At 41.8% G+C, this 27,098-nt stretch overlaps 1 protein-coding gene across 1 annotated transcript; it reads left to right on the forward strand.

Annotated features, from left to right (window-relative positions):
- Nucleotides 1-2,065: 2,065 nt before the first annotated feature.
- On the forward strand, nucleotides 2,066-26,677 carry LOC118302061 (RNA polymerase II elongation factor ELL-like). The gene is made up of 12 exons (XM_035627874.2): nucleotides 2,066-2,292; nucleotides 2,812-2,859; nucleotides 14,966-15,093; nucleotides 16,090-16,253; nucleotides 17,953-18,197; nucleotides 19,981-20,105; nucleotides 20,939-21,053; nucleotides 21,334-21,817; nucleotides 22,451-22,502; nucleotides 23,090-23,261; nucleotides 23,704-23,748; nucleotides 24,269-26,677. The coding sequence occupies exons 1-12, from the start codon at nucleotides 2,155-2,157 to the stop codon at nucleotides 24,377-24,379; spliced, it is 1,827 nt and encodes a 608-aa protein (XP_035483767.2). The 5' UTR covers nucleotides 2,066-2,154; the 3' UTR covers nucleotides 24,380-26,677.
- The last annotated feature ends 421 nt before the right edge of the window (nucleotides 26,678-27,098 follow it).

Here is a 27,098-nt window from a genome sequence, read left to right on the forward strand (position 1 = left end):
CTACCACAGGGCTGACATACAGAGACACACAACCACTCACGCTCACATTCACAGCTACAGGCAGTTCACGTAGCCTGCGTGTCTGTGGGAGGAATCCAGAGTACCCAGAGGAAACCCCGCAGACACAGGGAGAATATAACATAACAAACTACTCACAGAAAGACTCAAGTCGAACTAACGTTCAAACCCTGAACCTTCTTGTTGTGAGTGGCAGTGGCAGTATTCCCAGAGGCCTGCACTTTTGTCAAGTTTACAGTCTGCTCTATGGCTGTAAATGACTCACTTTTTCACAGAGGAAATATGAAAATGTGTTAATTTCAACAATTTTAGTTTTTCTTTTAATCGATTCCATGTAAGGTAAAAATGTTCCTTTGTTCAAAGAGGCAGCACACAACGTTCGTGCCCTTTAGAAGTTCAAGACGTGGTGATATTGTTCGGTCACTGTCGTTAGGATGCTGCAGGTGAGAACGCAGATATTTTCCTCAGGTTCGCCTCTGGGGAAGCTGTCAACGCCGCTTTGGAGATAACGCAGGGAGAAGAAAGACGTTTGTAAACCTAAACTCCTGCTTCGTTTTTGGTTTTGCAATGTGTCTAAATGTGTCCATTCCCACTTTAAGTACAAGTAAAATGTATTCTTATGAATTGGGTGGATGTCTCTAATTATCAGGTCACATTCACAGTCTGATTGCCTGATCTTCTTTAATTGATAAATTGTCGCCAAGTTATGTGTTGTCATGAAACGCACTCGCTGACACTTTAATTATGGTTGACACATTTAAAGAACACTACTATTTATGAAGAAATGTTGATCGGCTGGTTTCGACGTGCCTGACCTAGTTGACTGCCCATCTATGGTCAAAATAGAGCCTGCACAATGCGGCGACATATTTCTCAGGATATCTTTAATGACTTGCATCAGATTTGTGTTCTTGTCTTTTTTGGGGTTTTTCACTAGGAGATTCTAATGAATGACAAACTCCTCTATCTTGGTATCAAATTTAGAATGCCTTTGTCATGTGTAAGATGCTACATTATGTGCTGAAATGACAAACTTGCTGTTTTTTAGTTTACAAAGAGAGTGTTTTATTCAAGGTTTTAGTCTCAATTACATCCCTGAGCAAGTCTGTTTTGTTTCAGAAACTTTAATTCTTTGTATGGCTCAGATATTGTAATATAATATTTTTTCACGTGAAGCACTATTCCGTTATTGTGTGGTCATGTATACGCAGAGGAACAAGCCGTTCAAGCAGCACTGACAAATCCGGCAGGGTAAAAGTGATGGTGTTAGCAGACAGTTGGTTATTTACACATTGAGCAACACACTCAGAGTCATGTCTCTCTCCACCTGGCAAATATAAGTCAAACATACAAACTGCTTTTAGCTTTGTTTCATTGTCTACTGAGGAATATGTCTGGCTCTTGAGTTGCTAAATGGGTCACTTTGTTCACCATCACTAACTTTGTGTGTCTGTCTTTTGGTACTCCGCGAATAGAGATTGATGAGATGAACCAAAACAGCCGTGTGCCTGTTAAGATGTTAAAACTGTCTGTATAGAGCTGAGGAGAACAGCAAGGTCAAGGGACAACCATCAATGGGTCTGCCATCTGGATCATTTGTTTATAAAAAAAACAACATTATTGGTGCAGCTTTAACTGTGAAAGAGGGTAGATCGAGATTCTATACAATAACCATACACATGATTTGTCTTGGGACAAATTTTAAAAGAAATTTAACTTTCCAATGTTTTTCCCATGCCTAATAACAGTGGGTACACGCTAACAACATCAAACAGCACACTCATCAGTATTGTACCCGTTATTTTGGTTGTGAAGTGATTTCTGATCTGATCTAAAATAATTTTACATGATAATGGCTTGAATAGTTGATTCCAACATGCATTGTACAAATAACAAAAGGGTGGTTGAGCTATATTGACAAATGAATGATTGTGGCAGCTGCCCTATCAGATTTGAGTTCAGCATTTGTCAAACTTGACAGGGGTACAATCTTGGTTGCACACCGGGTCACGGCGCTGGGCGTGTCTTCGTCGCCGTGGCCCCGCCCACTCGGTGACGTCTCCGGGAGCGCGTGGAGCGCGGGGAGCGCGGAGGGGGAAAGCGGCTCTGACCGCGGCGCAGCGAGGAGAGCCGGCGATGGCTTCGCTCGGGCAGGAGCAGCGCTACGGCCTCTGCTGCGGGACGAGCGGCCGGACGGGCCCCGGCGCGACGCTGTACCACGTCAAGCTCACGGACACGGCGGTCAAGGCACTGGAGGCTTACCAGCAACTCAAGGTACCGGCTTTAAAAAAAAAAGAAAAAGAAATGCGTGTGCGCGCGCGTGTGGGGATCATTTTTTTTTCTTTCTTACACTTGTCAAAGTTGCTCTCTCCCGTCTCTTCCTTGTCGGTTCTCACTCTTTCGTTTGTTGTTCTTTGTATGTTACGTGACTTCAGTCAAAAGGAGAGAACCCCCCCCCACACACAAACAAGTTCACAATCAGCTTCTAACTGCGCTGCCCCCTTTTCGTGGATGTGTCGGCTCCATCCCGGGACACTGACCGGGCGCCCGTGAGCCGAGGCCGTCAGTCAGCTGTTTTTAAATCACCTTCCGGGTGCTTGAGAAGCGGAGCGGACAGTTCGCACTCCGCCTATCAATCTAATTGACGAGTTGGCGCGTGTGTCTAATAATCAGGCCCAAGCTCGAGACCCCCGACACCGAGCGGGCCTCCCTGGTCGTGTGAGACCGGTGACATCAACATGAGGACTTTCTGTGCCTTACCTTCCTTTTCCTCCTCTCTCCCTCTGACTTTAGGGATCGTTGCCAAATGAACCGTCAATCTGTTTCAAAGGAAACCAAGGGGTAAGTGTATCACATTGCATTGCCATTTGCAGTTGTTATTCATGCTCAGCTTATTGTGCACATTCCAAAAAAAATCTTGTCGCAGTAAAGAACATGCAGGTTTGCTCGTGTATGAGGGCAACGCTTCTTACTTTAAAGGCATCTCTTAAGGTAAAGGTGCGTGCCAAATGCATTTTTCCTTAAATTCAACGACTGCTAAACGCTGATCGTTGACTCACATGTGCCACCTCGACACTGCTCGGGGGAGAGCTTATAGCCGCTGGTCTCCAGCAGATAGGAGGAGGCATGCAGGTTACTGGGTCAGGCTGGAGACTGTGGAGAGGCTTTGTTAGGTCAGCGGGCGACGCTGGGAAAAAGGAAGGTGGGAGGGAGGGGGAACACACACACACGCGCGCTCACACGCAAAGTGACAGAGCCGCAGTCAACAGTGCGGAAAGGAGTTATCATAAGTCAAATTTGCAGCCTTCGGTGACACAGATCGGCCGCCTGCACCTTCTTATCATTCGGGCAAATTCACTTTAATAACATATCTGTGTGGGGGCGTTCATCACGTTCACTTACCGTATGTAACACAACCATTGCACTGTAACACTGAGCCATAATCCGTGATACACAGCCAGAACTATTTGCGTTAAGAAGACTAACGTCACGAGCAGCTGTGTCCTCCGGTGAATACTTTACTTTTTTCAGCCCATGGTAATTGCACGGGCTGGTTGGAGAGAGAGAGTTGCGACCCCCTTCCTGTCCTGACAAGATGAGCTGAGTGCCGGTGCAGTTTGTGAGTGGGCTTGTGTGGTTAACAGACTGGATTGGACCTGAGTACGTGGCTCCTACTTTGTCTGAATTTGACATTCCAAGTGTTGCACTTTTTAAAATGTGTCTTTCCAAAAAAGCATTCTTAATTTCCGCCTTGAGAGAGAGGGTGTGGATTAGTCCAGGGTGTTTGTGTAAAACGTCCTAACTGGCTCCTGCACAAACTGTCTACCTTGACAGGAATGTGTGCGGCATTAAATTAGAAGAAAAGCTGCAAATCCAACCCAGGGCGTCACATCTCCCTCACTTTTAGCCGAGGGAAAGAGTTTGTGCTGAGAAGTAGTGAGCCATTAAAATGTTGCACGAGGACTGGAATCGGTCCACTCGCCTGGAGAAACTACTGTCGCTGCAAAATGAATCCATAGTCACCTTAAGAGGCAGTTTGTTGACTTTGCCCTGTATCCTCTGCAGGAGGGGGAAATACCAGCTGTTCAAACCAAAAGAAGGGACATTTAAATGAGTTTCTATTACACTGATTGTGTTGTAGTTTTTCTCTGCTGTAATGCTGCTGTATTGAATGCTGTATGTATATAATGCATGTCGGGAGATCAGAGTTAGGCCTGTGCCCGAGTCTGAAGTTTGACACCGTGACAGTTCATCTTTGGACCTCTACTGTTGGATTGCAGCCAATTTCACACCACGCCCCAATATATGGCACACAGAGCTCAAGTTATTAGCCAAATGAACGTTTAGAGGTAATTACAGGAGCCAAAATGCTCCTGATTACAGTGTGAAGCATCGTGACTTCAGTGTGCATTAGCGTTCCCCGTCTGTCTGACTCAGACAGTCATGAATATATGGTTTATTTTGACCCACTTTTGCTGCAGTAATAACGAGACAGGTTATATGAACTCTGGCCGGCTAATTTTCCCATCCTGTTCGCAGTTTGCAGTCCCACTTTTTCACTCTCTCTCTCTCTCTCTCTCTTTGTGTGTGTGTGTGTGTGTGTGTGTGTGTGTGTGTGTGTTTCGGTATGTGTTTTTATTTGTTTGATGGTGTGTGAGTGTGTTGTTTCGGTATGTCTTTTTATTTGTGTGATTGTGTGTGTGTGTGTGTGTGTCTATGTTGTGTGGCCTAAAGGCATGATTTATTCATGTCCCACCTCCTTTTTCCTGTCCTGCCCTCTCTTCTTATTGTGTGGCAGTCTCAAGACAGACCAGAGTGGATCCCCCCGAGGACCCTTTGTGCGTGGTGTGTGTGTTTATTTGCGTGTATAAAAGAGCGAGGGACTGAGGGAATTTTTGCCACTTGCGTTTTTTTATAAGAACCCGTGTGTTGGGGGTCTTTGTGTGCGTTTGTGTGTGTGTGTCTATGCTGAGATCTCTAGAGCCCACCCTTATTGTGTGTCGTCTCTTCTGATTTGAATAACAATGAGTGGGGGAATGCAGGCTGTGTGTTGTCACCCTGCTTAGATAACCCGAAAAGAATTGAGTCTTTTTAGCCCGACACATTACAGTCAGTCCAGATGTGTTGTGACCTGCCCCCAGGGTTTGTTTGTGCCCAACAAGATAGAAACTTTCCTGCTGTGGAACTAATGGAGTGGAGCCAAAAATGGGGGACACTACAAACACCTTCCATCATAAACACTCAGTAATTTAACCATCACCACAGGCCGAAGTCTAGACTTTTATCTTGGAAAAAAAAAAGAAGGGCAGATTGTCTAAAGCAGATTATCGAAATATATAAAGCACTGTAAAAATGTACTGTTAACGTGTGCGTGAATCATTTGGAAAGATTTAAAGAGTGCATAGCACTTATTGTCTTCACTTTTCTGGGCCCAGTATCCACCAGGGAATATGACCTTTATTGTGCTATGTAATTCAGGGGTCACTGCGACACGTGAAAAGAGTATAGTGCAATTAATGGGAGCACGTGCATACTTTCACATTCCATAAAATCTTTCACCGCATTCCAGTAATCTCTTCAGTATACTGCATATGTTGTGTATGTCACTTGTTATAAATCTGTGTTGTTTTCCAAAAGATCATGTTAATCAGTGTGTTCCCACAAAGGGGAAACTGTTTTGGGATTATGATGTTTTAAACCGCATAATTCCAGTTTGCCACTGTCTTGCTGCTACTTCTAAAAATCCAAGAATGTAAATATCGTGTGCCGGCAGGATTACGTATTTATTTAGCAAACGTGTGAGTCCAACATTAAGAAAGTGGCCCTCTGAGATCCTGCAGCAGCAGCTCTGGGGAAAAATGCGTTCACTGTCCAATTAAGCAGCTTGGAGATATGGAGCACATCTTGACTTGCTAAAGAACGTGTCCCGTTTAATTCCCTCATGTGAAAATCCACAGCATAAGCTAATGAGGCATAAAAGGGTACACGCGCGCGCTTTATAGTATTGCCCTGTATGTCTAGAAACATATAGCATTCTGTGGGATGGGGTTGGAGGAAGGGTTTTTGTCAAGCACAGTGACTCGCAATTTGTTGAAGTTGACAGTTTTGGCCCTCAGGCAATTGCCAGAGATGTATCTTTGTCGGCACTGCAGAGGGAAACCTCAGGGGATTCACGGGCACAGCGCCCGAGCCTACCATCCTCCTTCATACCCAACCTCCTCTCCGCGAGTACTGGGGCTTGTAGCACTGGCGGCAGCTCTGTCCCTCTGTGAAATTGCAAATGAAAAAGAATGTAAGGTGAGTGTAGGCCGGGTCTTGATTAGATGGGCTGTCTCCCACTTAAAGCCCCAGTGTGTCTGGTGCTAAAGTTGCAAACCGCAACCAACAGAGCACCTGACAAGGGACACTTTATGGTGTCGCGCGCTAATTCCATTTCCGGTTTCAGGCAGCGCTGAAAATTCGACACAAATGCGACGTCTTCTGGACCATTTTGTGCAACCGTATTCAACACGACAATATATTAAATTTCTGTTCTTCTAAATATTACACACTGTAGCTTTAAGGCAGCCACATTAATCCCGCACTTCCAGCATGTGGATCTCAACTAGAGAGACGACTCGTCGTGGCTCCAAGTGTTGACTGATTGACTGTTGGAACATAAACACACTTATGCATTTAACACACTGATTTTTAGGTAATAATATGGGTTGGCTGCGGGTCCTTTTTTAAAAAGTATTAAATTGTCTTAAATTCAGATTACATGGGTCTTAATGTTTTTAGGCATGTCGTAGGTCATAGCGGAAATTTCTGAACTCTGCAGACAATACAAGAATTACTAGTTCTGGTATGCGCTGCATTGTTAGTCTAGTTAAACCAACACCTTTCTAGCCAGACTGGATAGGTAGCATGAGAATGATGAATATTTTGGAAAAAAGTGTATTTTCACTTTTGGTATGTATTTCCATTGCAGCTTTAGTCTTATTTCATATCAAGTGGTATTAAAAAGGTCTTAACAAGATTTTAATTTTTAATAGCTAGTCGCCCTGATATAGGGTAACATTCTAGTAGCTCAATTCGGTACAAAGCACCCTACTTGGGACGTAACAGACAACATCTACATCAGTGCTGATATGTCTGTGAAAAGCCAATAAAATCGACAGACGGATTATCATTCAGGCGCTATTAAACACCCAAATCCTTCTGGTTTGTCTCTTTGCATGTTCTTCTCTGTCTCTGCTGCCCCTCGTCCTTCTCTCTTCCACTGGGCCATGGGAGACACAGACACACATTGTGTTGTGTATCACTGTCCTCCATTGTGGAGGGGACTTGTCTTTAATGGCATGTGTCAACTTGTGGCCCTGGGAACGATTGGGCTCTTTTGTTTGTGATGAGATGATGAGAAGCAGTGTTTACTGAAGTGTGGGGAGGATGAGGGTGGTGGCTGGCTGGCTGAGCATACATGCGTGTTTGTGGCTGTCATTGTCTGTGTCTTTAAGCCACTGGCGGAGATGTTTGGCTGATGGCTAGACTTTGGCCTTTCTCGCTCCTCGGTCTTATGAGTGGCAGTAATGCCGATTACACCCCGGTGAGAGGAGCTGTAGCTGAGCCCCCTTCTCTGCTCACGCTGGATTAACGCTGACGCACACATGCATACAGTTTGCATTTTCACCCGGCCCAGAGTGACTTGCCTCCTGCTGATAACAGACAGCGGTGGTGGCGGCAGGTTTCACTCCCTCCGCCACCTCCAACTGTGCCTCCTCCCTCTCCTCCCATCAACCAGAGAGGGGAAGCAGTGCAATGGCATCCCACTCTGGAGCCGAGGAGGCCAGAACAAAAGACAGCCTGTTTTCAGAAGGCCATTACTCAGGCTGCAGAGGATGTGGAAACAATGGGCTGCATGAGATCTACACCCAGACCCCACATTCAACCAAACCCTAGCAGGAAACATAAGCCCTGTGCACTGACAGCAGTCTCTCACAGCTTTTGTCCCATCGACTTTATAGTTCGATAAAGCCAAGAAAATGAGCCATTCCCGTCCTGCAGCTTTAACATGTGGAGACATTTATGACAGTTGAGAGTGAACTCTGGCTCATCAAGATAGTGGCGCAGCACACGCTGACCGACTTGACTTTTATCGTGTCAAAATTTAACCAGCTGAAATTGCAGTAGTTTCGTGTTTCTCAAGTAAAGCGTCACAATGTGAGAATTGCTCTCGGGTACACTCGTTGTGCTCCTACAGGTGGAAGGTGTAATTCACGTTTTTAGCACAGTCGTAAATACAGGTTGTGGTTTGAGCATCCCATAAGCATATATACACGTCCACAAGCTGATGGGAAAGGAACTTGCAACCTCTGAAGTGAAAGAATCACGTGGACTGAGGAGGCAGAGTAATGTTACAGGATTTCACAAAAAAAATACCACAGCAGTTTGATACTTATTGTGACGTTGGAGATGAAAACTCATATAAGAAAAAGAATGACAGAAGAATTGAGTGTTTTTCATTTAGCTGAAATGTAACTTGATGGGATGGAAGCGCCGGCATTCTGGTTAGTGGACTACCGACTCCACCTCCTGAGCCACAGCTAATGTGTCCTGTTGGTTGTAACAGAACTTCATAAACCAGCATCAAACAGTTGATGTAAACTTGAGCTTCGGGGGAAGCTGGCAGGGGAGAATGCAACTTGCAGGATTGGGATGGAATGTGAGCACTAGTATCTTTTTTTGTTGTTATCTTGAAATAGATTTCAATCTGGCTGTCACCAAAAAGTTTGCATATACACAAAATCACAAACAGAAACTAAAGAAATAGAAGAACCCAGGGAACTGCAATTAACAAACCTCAAAGTGCTGCTGCTCTGTTCGCTTGCATATGCCGGTATTGTGAAACATTGGTCAGCCTAATTTCGAACATGATTAATAAAGCAAGATTGTGAACACGAGTGAATGGATGTGTGCTGATTAAGGGCTCTCAACCAATATTATGAATGAATTGATATAGTTCAAATGGGGGCGAAATGGACATTGGACTGTTGAAATTAACATTTGATTGTGGGTGAATGAATCAGTATGTCATGGCTCTCTGCCTTGCTGCACTGGAGTCACACAACGTCACTTTCATTGATTGGAAATTAAATGTAGGTCAAGCTGAAACGAGCATATAGTTCAACAACAAATGTGGTAGAGTTCACAAAACAACTCTGCCTGAAAGAAAAATTATTTGCTCTTGCAGCAATTTAAAAAAGAAATGTGATAATTTGACTGTACATTTATGAAACCTCAAGAAAAGGTTACTGTTCCAACACAAGCAGCCTGAGGGCTCATCTCTAAAATACTCAATACACTCAAATGAGCATTGTCTAAATGTATATATTTGAAAGCTGTGTTTATGATTAAATAAGTGTACCCATCTCTCTTGTATATTGCTTTGCCCTTTAATGGACATAATGCACAAAATTGATATTTTATTGGTTTGGACCTCTATGGATAGGAGACATTTAAATTCATGAAGTAGCATTCAGGTGAACACTGTCCTGTTGACAGTGATGCTGCTCAGGACTGAGTTTGACTTTTGACATCTTTCTCCTTCAAGCTTTGAGACAATTGACGTCTTCATGATTCCTATTATGGCCCAGTCACACCTGTATTTAAAACTGCAAATGTTTGAAATCAAACCAGTTCTTGTCAATGTTTCCTGAGTCCCATATTTTCCTTTGCTGCAAATTAGATTCCAAATAATTTAAACGATGAAACTTGAGAGGTATCTGCCAGTCAAAAGCATATGTAAACGGCTAAAACTCAGTGCAGATGCAGAAAACAGATGGACAGACTGACCTACGCCTAGAGTAACGCCTTCGAGAGAGATTGATGGAGACGAAGGGGAGAGCGTCAGGGAAGGCTTTGTTTGCTTGTTATTCAGACAGAGGAGGAATTATTGGAAGAACAGAGACTGTCTTAGTCGTATTTACCAGGATGAGAATGTGGAGAGTGAGACAGAGGATCAGGGATAAAACTGAATTGTCTGGAAGTTAATGTGTGAATTTAGCCACCACCGTGGTTAGGATTGAAAGAATGAATTATATTTTGAAACACTTGCCAGGTTCAGGATTCTCTCGGTTGGCCTCCTTGCCTTTTGGCCCCCGTGGGTCACTGAGCCTTACTGAGGGCATAAGTCACTCAAGAATGACATTTTCAATTTTTTCTTATGCATTATCCCTTGCTAATAAAGTGTTGTTGTTTTTTGTTTTACAAATAACTACCTTGCCAACTTTATCTATGCTTGTTTTGTTGCTTCAGTCTTATTTCTGCTTCATTCAACAATTGCAAAGATCAGAAGGAACCCGCAGATGCCCTGAATATTTAACCTGAAAGGAAGACAATAAATATTTAATTATTCATGGTCAGTTGACTTCTTTAAGTGCCAAGTCCTTTTTTGTAAAGAGCACCGCTCTGGGTTTGAATTGTTGTGTTTGCCTCTCAGGAGGAGCCCGAGCGGCTGGGAAGGAGGGTGCTTGTTGTAATTTTCACAGAGGGGGCTCTAGAAATCTGCCCGTTAAGGTCATTCATACCACCATCAGTGGATGAATGCCAGCGAGTGCTCCTCGAGGCTCTGCATGTCTGCACATTTGTAACAGCTGTAATCCTGTAGCGGCACACGGCGCAGTCCTATGAACGCAATGTCGGTAATATTATTAATTGATGCCACTCTGCGGGAAATGTCCTCTGATCATCTCCTCTCCGACTGAGCGGCATAGAGTTTGGATCACGGTGCCTTAATGAGAACAAGACTTCTTACACATTAGAGACATTTCATTTCCACTGAGACGTCCATTGCATCCGCAGCTCTTTCCCTCATCAAAAAGAGATGTGTGAAATTGCCTCAAAGTGCTCGACAAAAACAACTGCTCCCCCAAATAAATTCGTGCTGTCAGTAAGTCAGGAATTTTAAGTTTTGTTTGACCAAGGCCAACAAAGTTTTACGACTTTGAGTTTATGACTGTGTTCCTATGTAATACCATTTACCCCGACACACATACCTTCCCTTTCTGCTGTTCCAATACTGCACATCCCAGGAAATGCATATTACACTTCTTTCACACTTCTTCTTTTTTGTCTTTATTTGGTCAGTCTGTCACCGCACAGCATCTTTCACATTACATGTTGCCATTACTGCAGTTTTAAAGGATTAATTGGTTGTGAGCATTGCTTATGATTAATTGACTGTTTAATCCATTAATTGGCTGATGGTTTCAGCACTTGTAGACAGTTGATAATTTCAAACCACATGACCTGGTGCTCTACAGAGCTCTGATTACCGGCTGTTTCCCTGGTTTCTTAACTTGGTCTGATTATAAAAGTTTCTCAATCAGAAGAGGGAGATTGCTCGAAGAGATTTTGAAGTGCAGGATGACAAAGATGAGCGAGGAGTGAGTGTTTACAGTGACATCAGTGTCTATATGTTTCCCCGTAGTGGTTGTGGAAATAACAAGTCTTTAAACTTTATTACCATTTAGTTAGGGGTATGACTAAGTGGTCTTTAACAAGAAAGTACATGCATCATCTCCTCTCTGTGAATTCAACATGTCTCCTGACTGCTGTCTTTAACAAACAATGCCACATCCAGTTTAAGCTTTTGGCATGTATCACTGCAGGGCTACCCACAGGTAACGATTTGATAATCCAGAACAGGACACAGAATTTACTTAAAAAACTGAGGGGATCCACCTGTGCATCTAAATGCAAGCCGCTCTGTATCTTGCCGTGCCATCAGAGCTCAGCTGTATATAGTTAGCATGTGGTGAAAGCCTGCGTGATAAGACATATGCAGTGGGCTGATAAGAGAAGAGAACCAACGTCTGTGTTATTCGAAACATCTGAAGTGACTTTTAAAAAACAGTTCAAATCAAGGTCTTGACCTTTTGAACCTTCTTTCTTCATAGTGTCATACTCAGTATATACCGCTTTCATACGTAAACTGACGAGCCTTTACCAGGATATCTGCAAGTTAAGTTAAACTCTGATGGATTGGTTGGTGTTAGACATTAAGCTTCGTTTACACTGTGTGACACTGGCGCACAAATAAAAAATGTTTAAAGCTCATTGCAGCATGTAAGTCCATTTTGTCCAGATAGTTGCCACTTTATATTCTATCCATTAATTTATCAATTAATTGACCAATTACTGCCGCTTTAATCTTCTGCCAGTATAAAAAAAATACTGGCTTTAAGAAAAGCCAATAATCACAAGTTACGATTTAAGAGTCTTGTCAATTGAACCACATTCTGTTTAAAATAAAAAGATTCAATTCTGTTATATACATTTTGACTCTTCAGGATTAATGTCCAGCCTGTGCATGGCAGTCTCACATGCTCGCATACGGGTCGAAAAATCTGAACAGCCGCTGGACATAGTTGGCCGAGGGAGTTTGAATTACGAGGAAATTGGATCCGTATAGGAGCAGAGGTACACGGAAGGAGAAACCAGAGGAAGTCTTCTATTCAAACTCATCACTTACACTTGCTTCCTGACCCAAAATGATGGCACAGCTTCTTACAGCATGAAGAATGGGATTGCTTGGGAAACTGCTGAGCCCCCTGCCACTGTTACAAGACAGTGAAAATCACTTGTGATGACGGCGTGGATCTACACTGGGATTGACTTTTAAAGTTGCCTCATTTGCTGCAGCTCTTGACAAGATCGAATCTCCCCCTCTGCATCCATTCTCTCCTACTGTCTTTCATGTACCCCCAAAATTAACTTAAGTACAGTTTCGCAAAATTTCTCATAAAACTAAATGAGAGTACCAGTGACGTATTTCAGAATAAACATGCAATTACATCTTTTTTTCTGTGGTCAAATGAGTCTAGATCTTGGCCCTTTTTTCTTCTGATCCTCATTTTTCCTGATCTGTTATTATGTCTCTGTGTGTGTTCATGTGTGCATTTGCCTGCCCTGGAGGTTGCAAGCTTGGCTCGGCAGCGCTCCACTGAGTCTGCCAAGAGATGGAGGCCTCTTAAAAACTCTGTTTGCCCAAGGAGATTTATTTAAAGTAACAGAGTCACTCTCTAGATACTGTCTGTGTGAATGCCTGTGTATTCTTGTGTGCATACACACAAGGTTGTGTAGAGATGCTGGGAAAACAAAGAGGAACAAGGGTTGTCTGTGTAGCTGACCTTTATAATTTTGCTTCAGTTGAATATTTCTCCACAGCTAATCTTTCTCAGTCAAAGTGCTTTCTAGTCAAATAACTGCACCGTGTTCACACCGTGGTATGGAATAGTAATGCACTGTAATACAGCCAATGTGGTTCTTTTGAAGGGGAAATCCCTTAGCATCCTTATTAGTGAACATTTTGCTTTAATATGCATATTTCAAGGTTTTCTTTTTCAATAGCTCACTCATTTATGAATTTAATGACATCAAACCACCTCTCAAGTGACCGGGACATCCTCTCACAACTTTCTCGGCTGTTAGTTTGTGAAAAAGGCCTTTGCAAATCACTAAGCATCCCTATCAGTGAGCATTTTGCTTGAATATGCATATTTCAAGGTTTTCTTTTTCAATAGCTCTAGGTCAATAGACATCTAGTTGTCCCAGACACAGAGGAGGTTTGAAGTCAATAAATTCATAACTGAGTATAATGACAGTGGGCAGACATTCCTATGTCGAAAAACAAAAAAGTTATTGAAGATGGAAATGGGTCGTCCCTGACAACGCCTATAGTGACATGAACAGAGGGCAGACATTCACTGCCTTGCGCTCTCTCCACTGCATCCTCATCTGGGTGATTTTGATTTGATTGAATCTTTGGAACGTCTCCCTGAATGAACTCCCCAACATATTCCAAACCTGGGACAGATGAAATGTCAAATATGAAAATGACTTCTCGTTCGTCATTCTTCTGCTATCGCCATTACAGTTTTAACATCATATGACAAGTTTAGGTCAATTTTCCACTTTAAATCCAATATAAATGTGTTCTTATGATTTGTGTGGATGTATAGGAATGGCCTAAACATTTCACCTGGCTTTACAGTTGCTGCTACAACTGCAGATCTTTTTTGTGTGAATAAGCAGATTTTGTACACCTATCTACAGTGTATTGAAACAGCATTTACATCATCACAGTATTACTGTTACTAAGGCTAATCTAAGTATCAGGTCACATTCACAGTCTGGCAAACCTATCCTTGCCTAGTCATTAATTGATCAATTATTGCCAAATTATGTGTATCATCAAACACCCTCGCTCACATTTATTGTGGTTGACACATTTAACAAACACTGTTATTTGTTAAGAGATGTTGATCAGCCGGTTTCGTCCTGCTGCCCATCCATGGTCAAAAAAGGGAACGCTGTTCTCGTAGGTGATAAATATAAGTGCGAATGGTGTCGTTCATCTATCGCCATTACACTGTCCAATCAGTTTTAACATCATAATGACAAGAAGTGCAGCATTGGGGAGCTACAAGCTTTTGTCACACTCTGGCCTTTGGCAGTGGTCTGAAAGAATAGGAAAAAAAAAACTTCATTGTTTGATGTTCATTGCAAAAAAAACCTTGACTTTGGAAGGCCCTGTGTTCTTGGCAATGAGGCATTTGGCGTCAGTTTGTCTCTGAAATTTTGCTGAGTAGATGATCGCTTTTCCCTACCCAAAGTTGTCAGTCTGAAAGATAACATTGGAAAGTCAAAGCAACCGGCTGGTACCAGGCCAGTAAAACAATACAGCTTTTCTTTTTAACACGTGATTATGTCCACACACAGTGTTGAATGCTTGGGTTAATGTCATTATACAGACGAAAGGCATGATAAAAACAAACACAAGTCTGCTATATTAGTGACAACACTAATAAGTGGATGCATTTTACTTCCCTGCGTTGTTTGTGCTGGTCATCTGCTGCTATGTTTGTTGGTTTGAGAAAATCTGACTTTCCTCTGGTTTTCCTCATAGTACATCAAGATACCAGCTCCCACACCAGAGTCGCTGTCTGCTCTTCGCATCTTCTCCTTCTACTTATCCAGCGACAGCAAAGACCAACCTCAAGCCAGCTTCGACTGCATCCATCAATATGTCTCAAGGTATGAAACTAGTTTTTTGTGTCATCTATTTCTTCCTTGAAAAATTTCACCAAACTCCTATACTTTCCTGTTTCAGGATTTTGCCTCAAGCTTTTTTTTCTTCTTCACATAAGTCATTGAAGATGATTATGGCCAAAAAAAAATGATTCAGCGCAAAGTTTCCAGATCTGTCCGTCACAACAGTTCACGGTTCAAGTGTTTGAACTACTGTGATCTACTGGCTGCGGCACATGGGACCCCAGATGTCACCAGTGGTCAGCACCACACTTTTGTTCATGTTTCCTCGGCTCTCTCTGTCCCCATCTGGGAATTGTGAGAGACGGGTCTACGCAGGATGGGGCAGTTGTAATTTCCTGTGTAGTTCTGGTCTGACCCTCACATTACTAAGACCTATGATACTATTGTTTATGGGGTGCTATGCTTGGAAAGTGAGGGTCATGCTCTGCTGCCGTTGCCTCCTGCTGCCAGATGGCAAACTGTGGTCTGAACTGAAACTCAGCTGCTGGAGCCAAGAGCAACAGCATAACAGTGTGTGGGCAATTTTGCCCCCATGCTCATTTTGATATTTAGAGGGTATTGAGGGGGAAATTGTCACAAGTCAGATTGTGATGTGAGTGTAAACAGTAAAGGGGTAGTAAATGGTTAAAGTGAATATAGTAAATCCCTGATTTATTTAATGCAAGTCCATGTTACTTTTGTCCAAGAGGATAGTTGTTTTTTTCAAGTATCCTTGCAGGTGCCAAACTAATCCTGGTAGTTTCCCACAGGCTCTAACATGAACCAGGATATCTGGCGTTCTCACTTCTAGCAGACTGCAAGTCTATTTCTGGACTGTGACATAACATACAGTAACCATAGATCTTGCTTAGCCAGCTTCCACCACAAATCCTCTTTGTGCTGGAGTCCATGTTGGTACGCTGCTCTAGTTTTTACAGTGTTTACGTATAGCCAGCAGAGAGCCCTGCGGTTCAACGGCTCTGTGCTTTTGTCTCGCAGTGACGGCCGTGAACAGCTGGAAGGTCAGGGCATCATCCAGGACAAGATTACCGTGTGTGCGACAGAGGACTCCTACCAGATGACCCGCGAGAGGATGTCTCAGGTGGAGAAGGACAGCTGGAGCCGCTCTGCCATTGAGATCAAACCTGGAGCCACACATCCAAGTAAGAATAGACTTTTGTGAAGCAAAAAAACAAGACGATCTGAGGATGATGCAGCAGCAGGAAAGGCCAAACAGCTTTAAGCTTGGAGAGAGGTCTGCTAATTGGATGTGGATAAACTGATGGTATAATAAAAATAAAACCATTAAAAGTAACAGGAATATATCCCTTGCTTGAAAATATAAAAAAAGCAGAAAACCAGATTTCTTCCTGTTTTGATGTGGAATGAAACCAGATGTGAAGGCCATACTTTTGGTTATAAAATAAGTCCCAAGACCTAACTTGTGTCTACTATTCATTATTTTATTATATTCTTTTAACTTTTGGTCGTCAGTTTGTTGTTGAGTCCAATTTTGTCTGACGTGGCTTAGAACAGAATGGATGTTTGTTACTGGTCAAAGTTTGCAGCATCTGTTCTTAAACTTTCCTTTAAAAGGTTAAAGGCCAGTGGGAGATTCAAAGTCATGTTCTTACAATTTGTGCTATTGAAAGGAATATTTTCTGAACATGTGATGGGGCGCATAGGTAAATAGTTAATTTGCTAATTTGCTGCAGGGTGCTGCCAAATGCTTACACAGAAATGGCTCACTATTGTTCCAAACACACATCACACACCTCTGATTATTACAAAAAGTTAACAATATGTGTTCCACAAAACTAAAAACAAGCATAAATTCACATGTTTTGCACCATTTGTCAGTGTGTTTTTTTTTATCTTAATCACCAAGGATACCATACAGCATATTGATCATAAGAGAGCATGAACTGACAAGCTATTTGCTCTTATCTTGTCTCTATATTCTCTTCTCGAACCATTGCTGTTATGTATAAAATTATGCAATAATGTGTCTTGGCATAGATCTTGACCCCCAAGTCAGTGCACCAGCTCCAGGGAGAATTAAATTCTTGATGGTTCAGACCAAATTTAGACTTAGAGGGTTGTGTAACATCAGGTCTTAAGGTGAAAATGACTTTGCAACATATGGGCCCAGAGGTAAACACTTAATAGCTACACTCTGCATTCCCCTCTCAGTCTCAGGAGGTGCTCGTGGACCAGGTGCATATTATCAGGCATGCCGAAATTTACAGAGCATGCATCTGACACTACATACACCCAACAACATAGTTATTTACATTATCCATAATATGTCTTATCATGATTACTGGCTGGCAGTATAATAATGACAATGCAAAAAGGTAATGCAAAAATTATCTCTTGGCAGGACATACTTTTCTGGTGGAAAAGAAAGCCTACTTTTCCTGTACCTCTCCCTCTCTCTGACCTTCAAAGCACAGATTAACCAGTAATGGGATTAGTGCAATGAAATAGCTTTCACTGCTCTAACAGGCCTGTCTGCAGCAAGGATGTAACCAATAATCAGCATGCACATGTGATCTAGAAATAAAGGTTACTATAAGATACTTTGACGAATGTTTTCCTCATTAGTCAGGCAACTGTCAAGTTAGCTTAGCAGAGAGACCTACTGCAGGCGCTGGACAGGTAGTGTTTGACAACTAAGTAAAGAAAAGATAAACTCTCTCAATGTCTGGAAACTTACAGCATTACAGAAACATACATGTTATGCAAACAAACTATCTGTTTAACATGATATGATGTAGAGATTGGCATAGTTTAATCAAAGTACAAACTCTGATTTACACCATGGGACTGAAACTTACTTATATCACTATAAATCCTCAGGTAAATGTGTGAAGTTCCACAAGAGGCCGGCTCCTGCTTCTACGTCAGACAGCAACTTCTTGAAGCAGTGTACCAATAACCAGAGGAATGGCGGCATGGCCACGCCGACCCAGAAGCCCCTGAGGGAACGCATCATTCACCTGCTGGCTCTGAAACCCTACAGGAAGCCAGAGCTGCTGCTGTGGCTGGAAAGAGAGAGAGCCTGCCCCAAGGACAAGGCTGAGCTGGGTCCTATACTGGAGGAGGTGTGCAAAAATACTTTAATTTGTGTGTTTTTCCATGTAAATGCATGCATACACACACAGCTTTAAGTCATCGGATCATGCCCAAATGGACTGCACAATCTTAACATTTAATCAACAATCCTTAACACACTCGGTGACATCTTAAAAATTATTTAAAAAACCCATTGTGGCTGGTGTTGCCTTTGTGCGCCTGAGAACATTTGACCAATACATGTTCCCACTGCTTACACATACAGTAAGAGCATACTTGTTTACGTGCACACACGTATCTGTAGTGTTACTAGGATCAGTTGGTTTTTTAACCACCAGAGAGTGTTCCAACCAGATATTTACACACAGTAAAATGCATTTAGTAGCCTAACAATTAAAGTCATTGCTTCCATTGTTCTCAGTGGGGATGTAAAGAACTGCAATCATTCATAATGTAGCAGCATCGATGCGTCACGCCACCCTTTCCATTAAAACCAACAAACCCAAACCTACAAAATGCTGCGTTTTGGCATTTTAGCAGAGAAACAATTTTAAAGTGTATGTGAGCCAGGATGTGAAAAGTAGAGTTTCCTCCAGCAAACATATAATCTTGGGCTGAGAGAAACCAAGGGCCAGTTGTGCTCAACTGAACTTGTGATCCAATTTAGAAATGTTTACGTTCAGTGACTTTCCTGTATACATATTTTAGTAATTCTTTAAGTGTGTGTGTGTGGGTGTGCGTGCGCGCGTGCGTGTGTGCGTGCGCATATAATTAGGTTGATGCTGTAATTGTCTGAGATTTTGTTTGTAGTGGGGCGGGCTGTTCTGTCAGCAGGCCCCAGAAAGATAGATGCTCTGAGTTAGACAGTCTGTCGAGAGCAGAGAGGAGAATAAAGTCACTAAGAAAGAAAGAAAGAGAAAAATCCTAAAACTCTCAGATAAGAAAATCTGAGAAAAACTGTTTTGCTTTTCATGTCCTGGACACCAGTTACTGAGAGTGTCACTGTTTCACTCCCTTATTACAATTTTGTTTATGGATTTAAAAAAAAAAAACACCATCACTTTAATCCTCAATATATCCTTGTATCACAAGTTTCCAAGAAGTCCAGTTGTAACTGTCAATTTCACTTGATCAGTGACTAGTGATTTTGGGTTAAAATACCTTGACAAAATTTTAATTGGCCAATGCATATTTGGCGAAGGGGTGATCATTTAACCTGATGTTTTTGAGTTGTTACATCCATGCAGAGAAAAATAAATTCGATTTTCTAGAGAGAAACAAACTGTAAATTGAATAAAATCATCAATATTATGTGGCACTGTTTCTATATGTGTTATCGTTAAAGTAATCCTCATCACACAGACCTTAAGGGGTTAAAATGCTGCGATATTTGTATGTGGAGGGCTAGTTTAAAATGATAGTATCCAGCAATAATAAAGACATGGTACAATTGCAATGAAATATACCATTCAAGAGATATGTGGAAGAGGTTCAGGCTGGAGGACAGCAGGAAAGGCATTCTGTGATAATGGTAGTGTTATGGCACACATATATATAGTGTGTGTGTGTGTGTGTGTGTGTGTGTGTGTGTGTGTGTGTGTGTGTGTGTGTGTGTGTGTGTGTGTGTGTGTGTGTGTGTGTGTGTGTGTGTGTGTGTGTGTGTGTGTGTGTGTGTGTGTGTGTGTGTGTGTGTGTGTGTGTGTGTGTGTGTGTGTGTGTGTGTGTGTGAGAGAGTGTGAGAGAGAGAGAGACCTGGACAGATGTGAATTTAGTCAGAAATTAAAAGACTGTTGTGGTGTCTTGTATTGTCAGGTGGCAAAGGCGAATCCCAAAGACAGCAGCTACCTGCTGAGGGATGACTTCTACAAGCATGTGCAGAGGGACTGGCCTGGCTACAGCGAAGAGGAGAGGCAGCTGATCAGCAGGCTGCTGGCCAGGTGGGTCTGAGGCGTGAACCCCACAGGAATCTCATCTCTGCTGTTGTAACTCACAATCAAGTTTCCCCTCTCACATCATGTTCAAGCCTGTTCCTCTGTGCATTTGTACATGTGTCTCTTTATAGCTGTTTTCAAACCTGAAAAATGTTTGGATATTTGTGTTCGGACTTTTTCCGGAGTTTTCCGTTCACATACAGTATGACGAGGCAGCAGGAGTCACAGATGACGAGGGCAGCTGGAGATTATCAGAGTCAGAGACGCGTTCACGCCAACTGGAACATTTCCGGAACATTCAGTGGCGTGTGGGTGGAGCAGCAGCAGCAGGCAGGACATGACTATAACCCCTATAAAGGGGGCCAGCAGGAAATGTTCTGGAAAATGTCCCAAGCAACATTTATGGACATAAACAACCCCTCCAGAAAAGTTTCATAAAATGTTAAGACTTCAGCGTATTTGAGTCAGGGATAAGGAGTTTGAGTCGGGGATAAGCACTTGGTGACACAATCTTTGTCACATGTGACTACAGACCTCTAATAACTGTCAACAATAACATAACGGGACATAACAAATATCCTTTTTAGCAGTAGGATTGCTTCACAGCTCTGGGCAGACAGAGACTCCCATCTTTATCTCCTCCACGTCTTGTTCTCTCATTCCCACACATCTCGTGCACTAATCAACACTCGGAAAACAGAATCGGTCTGCACAAAGAATCTGTGTTTCATGTTCCTTCTCATCCCCCATCAGTCCTCCTGTACATCCACATAACTCTGCAGTGATGCCAGTTGAACTTGAATTGGCTAATTACCATGTTCTGTCTTTCTGTTTAACAGGAAGCTGCAGCCGCAGATCAGCAACCAATTTAGAAGTTTTCAAGCAAACGCGTCTATATTAAAGCCCTCAGAGGATACGGCACTTCATCACAGCACAGTGAAAAATCCCTTAGTGGTAAATGGCCATATTGTTTTTCATTAACCGTTTGAAAATGTATGAAAGTGATTTCTTTCTTTTTTCTACATATGTAAATATAAATACATATACATTTACATTTATGTTCAATATTACACATCTACCATTTGAACTGTTGCCTACTAGTCTTTGGCTTGGTCTTTGTCTGAGTTGAGTTGAGATGATGTGAGGTTGTGAATGTCTGACATCAGATTGACGAGCGAGGCTGCAGATTGTTTATGTGGTTTTGATCTCTGGATTCTTCCCCTTCCTTTTCCAGAAACGCCCTGTGCCTTTTGACTCACTGGAGAGACTAGCTGTTAAGAGACAAAAACTTGTGGACCAGAGGTTGCAACAGCAATCCACTGTAAATGGACTCTTAAAAAATAAAGGACACGACAATGCAACTCCTACGGTCAACCACAGCTTCCACACAAAGACTGAGTTTCGAGGGACCACAAACCATAGTGGTAATCAGAATGCCTCGCCGGAGGGCCACGACAGCTTCCCTGTTGCGCACAAACTGTCCGGCACCTCTGACACACCTGTAACAGGGAACAGGGAGCAAGAACCCAAAGGAAGCGACCACCAGCCACCGCAGGGTCACTCTGACTGCGCTCACCAGCAGCTCACTATCAGCCAGCACCGAAAGAAGAAATCTAAAAAGCACAAAGACAAGCAGCGGGAGAGGTTAAAAGACAACAAGGGCAGTGATTGTTTGGTGACGAGTCCTGATCTTAAGCACAGCCCGGAAAAACTTGAAAGTAAGGCTCCATTTAATATTGATTTTCTTTTTAACGATATTTGCCTCCGTGACTTTTTTTTTACTGTTTTGATTAAGCCCTGAAACCAACACAGTGATTTCGGTTGAGTCTATCTATATTTGGCAGCGGTCTATCTTAACCTAAATTCATATTCTAGGTTTGAATATTCTGTCATGCTGCAGTGGTCGCGTCCCCAAGACGCCCTTTGTTGTCACGTGTCTGATCTGTTGCTTTTACTCTGCACTGGCCTCGGCAAAAATAAGTTGACCACACATACTTTGAACAGATGACCGGTGGTAATGATGTGTGAAGTCTCTCCAGGTCCCACAGCTCATTGCTGCACTTATACAGTATTATCTCATAAGCATGCCTGTGTTTGCTCCCTTAAGCTCCCTCTCTCGAGTCCTCAATGTGTTGTGTGGCTGATTGACTCAACAACAGCTCAAGCAGCGCTTTGGGTCTCTAAGCTGAGACGTCTCCTGACACCCACAAGCTCAGACACACACGCTGTGACTTTTGGAAAAACAAAAACATATTGCTTCACTTTCGGACAGTGACAAAAGTGTCATGTGTGAGTGTTTTGGCAAACTAATGTGGTGTCATTTTCTGTATTTTGTATTTTTTTTTCTCCAGATCTTGACATCACAAAAACTGTGGTCTCTGAGGAGAAGCCTGATTTTGTGCTGTGAGTGTAAACATGTTTATAAATCATTTTTCTATGATGATATCCATGTAGTATATCTTCTATATGTTTTCTTCCTATTTCGCGTGTCCGTAAAGTTAGTTTAAATCCCAATATTTTAACTGAATATTTATTATCCAGTGATGAGAATTTACAGTGACTGGCCTTGGTACAAGATAGTAGACAGACATTACTCCTTTTCCTATATTTATCTGTATCACGTACACGTATAACTTGCTCTACTGAAAGATCAGACAAAGATTTGTATCCAATAGTAATGAATGGGGATATTATGCCTGTATCATGGGACTGAAACTTTGTGGCCTCATGCTGCCATCATGTGTCAAAAAGATGTACTGCAGGGTTTAAGGAAGTTGCTTTTTTCAATTCTTGAAGTCAATTCAAGTCAATTGTGCATGAACGTATTATTGTGACTACTATAATATATATGCAAAGTGAAACCCAGATGGAGGAGTGTGTCCTATTTTATGCCTTTAATCTATCAAATATAATCAGTTAGACTGCTGAAGGTGACTGTTGACGACTACTGTCTGTACTGAGTGTACTAAAGTGTTTGTGTCATCTTGCAGCAACTATGGGCCCATAATGAGTTTGGAGCAACGTAAGAGGTACCAGGAAGATTTTTGTGCAGAGTATGATGAGTACAAAGACCTTCACTCCCGGATCGCCACCATAACTCACATGTTTGTTCAGCTAGGCTCCAAGATCAAGAGCCTGTCGCCGGGCACACACGACTACAAGGTACACACACACACTCACAATCAAACCACACCACACACACACACTCACTCACTCACTCACTCACTCACTCACTCACTCACTCACTCACTCACAATCACACCACACACAAACACTCACTCACTCACTCACTCACTCACTCACTCACTCACTCACTCACTCACAATCACATCACACCACACACACACACTCACTCACAATCACACCACACCACACACACACACTCACTCACAATCACACCACACCACACACACACACACACTCACTCACTCACAATCACACCACACACACACACTCCTAATCTTAACTACTGACACTAAATCCACTTCTGTCCACAATTGTCAGGAAATCTCTGACACACATATGCTATGCTAAGGTATTATTATGTGCAGCTGAAATAATATGTACAATTTAATTTTAATTTTCTCTTTTTTATGTCATGTAGATAATGGAAGACCAAATACTAGTAAAGTACAACAAGTATCGGAAGGTAAGTCAAATTGTTGCTGAGGTCAAATTTAACTTTTTGCTCTTCCTGAAGAAATCACATGGATTTTTTTTTTAATGTAGCAAGATGCAACCATTTTAATTTAGAAGATTTGATGATTGATTTGGGTGTTTGAAAAACCTTCAAAAGTTTAATATTGACTATGCCAATATACAGTACCATATCATTGTGTGATAGTTCGAATCATTACCCAGTGCTTAACAGCAGGAAGTTACAGAATTTTTTTTCTACTACCAGCTTTGAACTTAAGAACATACATATTAAAATGTTTTGTTGAAAGAGTACCAGAAGTTGTTGACTTTAAGGTTTATGTTCAGTGTCATCGTAACTGTTCCGCACTTGGCTCCATGTGGTGTTTGAGGTTTGCATCATCAGCTCAGACATTTCACATCATCAGGTCGTTTGGCAGAAGGCAAACTGCTTGTTGGCTTTGTTGGCTGAATGAAAACGTCGTAATGTTAAAACTTGCTTTTTATTAAAACGCTCTCTCCCTTCCCTACAGAAGTTCCCAGGCTACCGGGAGGAGAAGAAACGCTGCGAGTATCTCCATGAGAAACTGTCCTACATCAAACAGCTCATCATAGACTATGATGTCTCTCAAGCTTCTTCGTAGCATATAGGCTCCCTGCTGACACCAGACTTTATTTATATGGAAGATCCTTCTTTGCATTAACAGCACAGGTATCAAACAATACATTTTTTTTACCTGAGATTAATGTAAAAGGTTGTGGAGGAGACTGCAGGCGTCACACGGACAACTTCTGCCCGGACCATGGATGATGCTGTGAGCACTAATTATTTTATGACAAGGACAGATTTCACTTTCATTTATAAGTCTGTTTGTATTGACCTCAGCATTTGCTTCAAACGATGTCCAATGGAGAAGCGAATATAGTCTTGGGATTATGGGATTGGTGCAACTGTGCACATGACAATGCCATGACAGACAGTTTCCCTAATAGTTGTTGCCAGCCCTGTAAAAACCAGTGTCAGTGTAAGCCATTTTGTTGGATATATGTGCAACGTAGCAAATGAGTCCACACGTTTCTAATGTAGTTTCCCTACAACGTTAAGTTTAAAGTAATCACTGCATCAGCTTCAAGATACTTTTAAAATAAATTGACTTTGTATTGGAGTGAAATAATATCATCTTATTGGGATTAAATAATATACAATTGATGTGATGCGTTAGAATGAAGATAATTTGCAATATAGTGCTAAAGTTCACTTGGATTCATCAGGCTAGCTTGTGTCATGAGAGGAGAATGTGGAACTGACACTTTGGACACTAAAATCAGATCCTTATCATATTTAATAACATTTTGAAAGCAGCTGTGTATATACAGAGAAGAAACTGAAAAGCATATCAAAGGCTGTATATTTGCAAATTCACATAGAACCTGATGCAGCACAGTCTGAGGGATATATCGGTCTGTGCCTTCTCCCAAATGCACTTGCGACTATCTTCAGTATTTATTCACCACACCCTTTTTTTTTCTTCTTCTTCTTTTTTATGATTGGTGAAGGTACCAAAATGCTTGGCTTTATAGGCTGTTGCAATAACTTGGACCATTTACTGACGTGGTCAATCAGGCGCCGAGTCTATTTTTAAGTATTTCAACCCACTGGAAAGAAGTGTGTTCCGCTCTCTGCTTCGAACTACTGATGTATTTATTTTAAACTTCTTCTGTCATGTGTTGTTGGTCTCCTCAGCTTGAAGCGTCAGATTTTGTTAGATCAAAGTGTTTGTGTGCGAGCAGCTTGGGGTGGGAGAGGTGGATGAAAGGCTCGACTTACGTAATATGGTTTGTCTCCTTCTGACCTGACAATAGTGGTGAGTCACTGGGTTTAGAGCTGCCCCCAAGTTCTTCTAAATATGTTATAATATGAAATGGCAAAGAAAGGCTGCAGATGGGAGAGCGGCCACTTCACCAAATACTTAAAACGTGTCTTAAAATAACCAATTGAGGTATTTTAAATATTAACCTGGAGGGTTTTATATTCTTCGGTTTCCAGTTAATAATCAGCACCCAGTTAGGTTTTCTTGCACTAACCCCAGTTTGAAAGAAAAGGGGGAAGCAGGCTCATGAAATTCCCGTTCAGATTATATTGTAGGATAACAGTTTTTGTACTGAATGTTCAATCACCAAGTCAATAATGTACATAGAAGCCTTAAGATTACACTTCAATAGGAAAACAATCTTCAAACTGCCAATATCAATATGGAGTTAATATCCACCCTCATCTGCTATCTGCCTTATATTAGTGTTAGCCATTAAACCTGTATTAAATGTATTTTTAAAATTGTTTAGTGCACACTTTGATTTGCTTCAAAGGCATATCTTACTCAGCAGTTGAGTTTGTAATCCTCATACGGTACTCCGTTTTAAAACCATCATCCAGACACATGGTCAGGCATTTATCATGAGGAATTATATTAGTGGTCCAGACTATCACTGATATTCCTATTTGCATCCCATCTGACTGAGCCCTGAACATACGTTTGATTGGATGTCATCTGTGATTTTCTGCTATACTTCAAGCACATACACAAAAAATAAAACTACTCAATCAGTTTCAGGTAGTGGGTGGTAATTATGAAAACGTTTCAGGGAAAAAACGGTTGATTAGTGTCAAGTGGTTGATTAAAGACTGTAATTATGTGTGGGACTTTGATGAAATAATCATTGGACAGAATATTTCTTGCAAAATCACGAAAATTATATCTTAAAATCTTGCTACAATGAAAGGTTCCTAAGATATATTTTGACTGACGCTGAGCATTTACAAGGCAGATGTTTTTATGTACTATGCACGCGCTGAAAGGAAGGTCAGAGAGCGTCATGAACTTTTTGAAATATGTACTTTCTGTTTTTGTGCAAAGTTCATACGAATAAAAGCATCAAAGTGATTTTTGCCTGGAGGATTGATGTTACAAGACTTTGAATTTCATATTATCTGCATATTTCATACAGGTAACCTGTATTGTTATCATTGACGTCATCATTTGTTGGTTCAGCGATGCAGGCCAATGCAAATCCTCTGGACAATATAGAAGAACATGTCAGTGAATAAAAGTCACATTTCAACTACACAACATCACCAACAACATCCTCTGTATGGGGGTTTATTAGTTGTAAATAATGACTTTATGATCATGATGTGTAACATTTGTTTGAACAAAAGTTTGGGTTGCCAAGTTGTAAAAATGTTCAGCCTTCATCAAGGTCTTTGTACTTCTCTTAATAAGAATTTTACCATTTCTAGGGAGGAAAAAACGTGTGGAGAATCTCGACCAACGTCCATTTGTGATCAAACAATTGATAAAAGTG

The sequence above is a fragment of the Scophthalmus maximus genome, chromosome 4 (genome assembly GCF_022379125.1).
Source record: "Scophthalmus maximus strain ysfricsl-2021 chromosome 4, ASM2237912v1, whole genome shotgun sequence".
In the NCBI taxonomy this organism is placed as follows: domain Eukaryota; kingdom Metazoa; phylum Chordata; class Actinopteri; order Pleuronectiformes; family Scophthalmidae; genus Scophthalmus; species Scophthalmus maximus.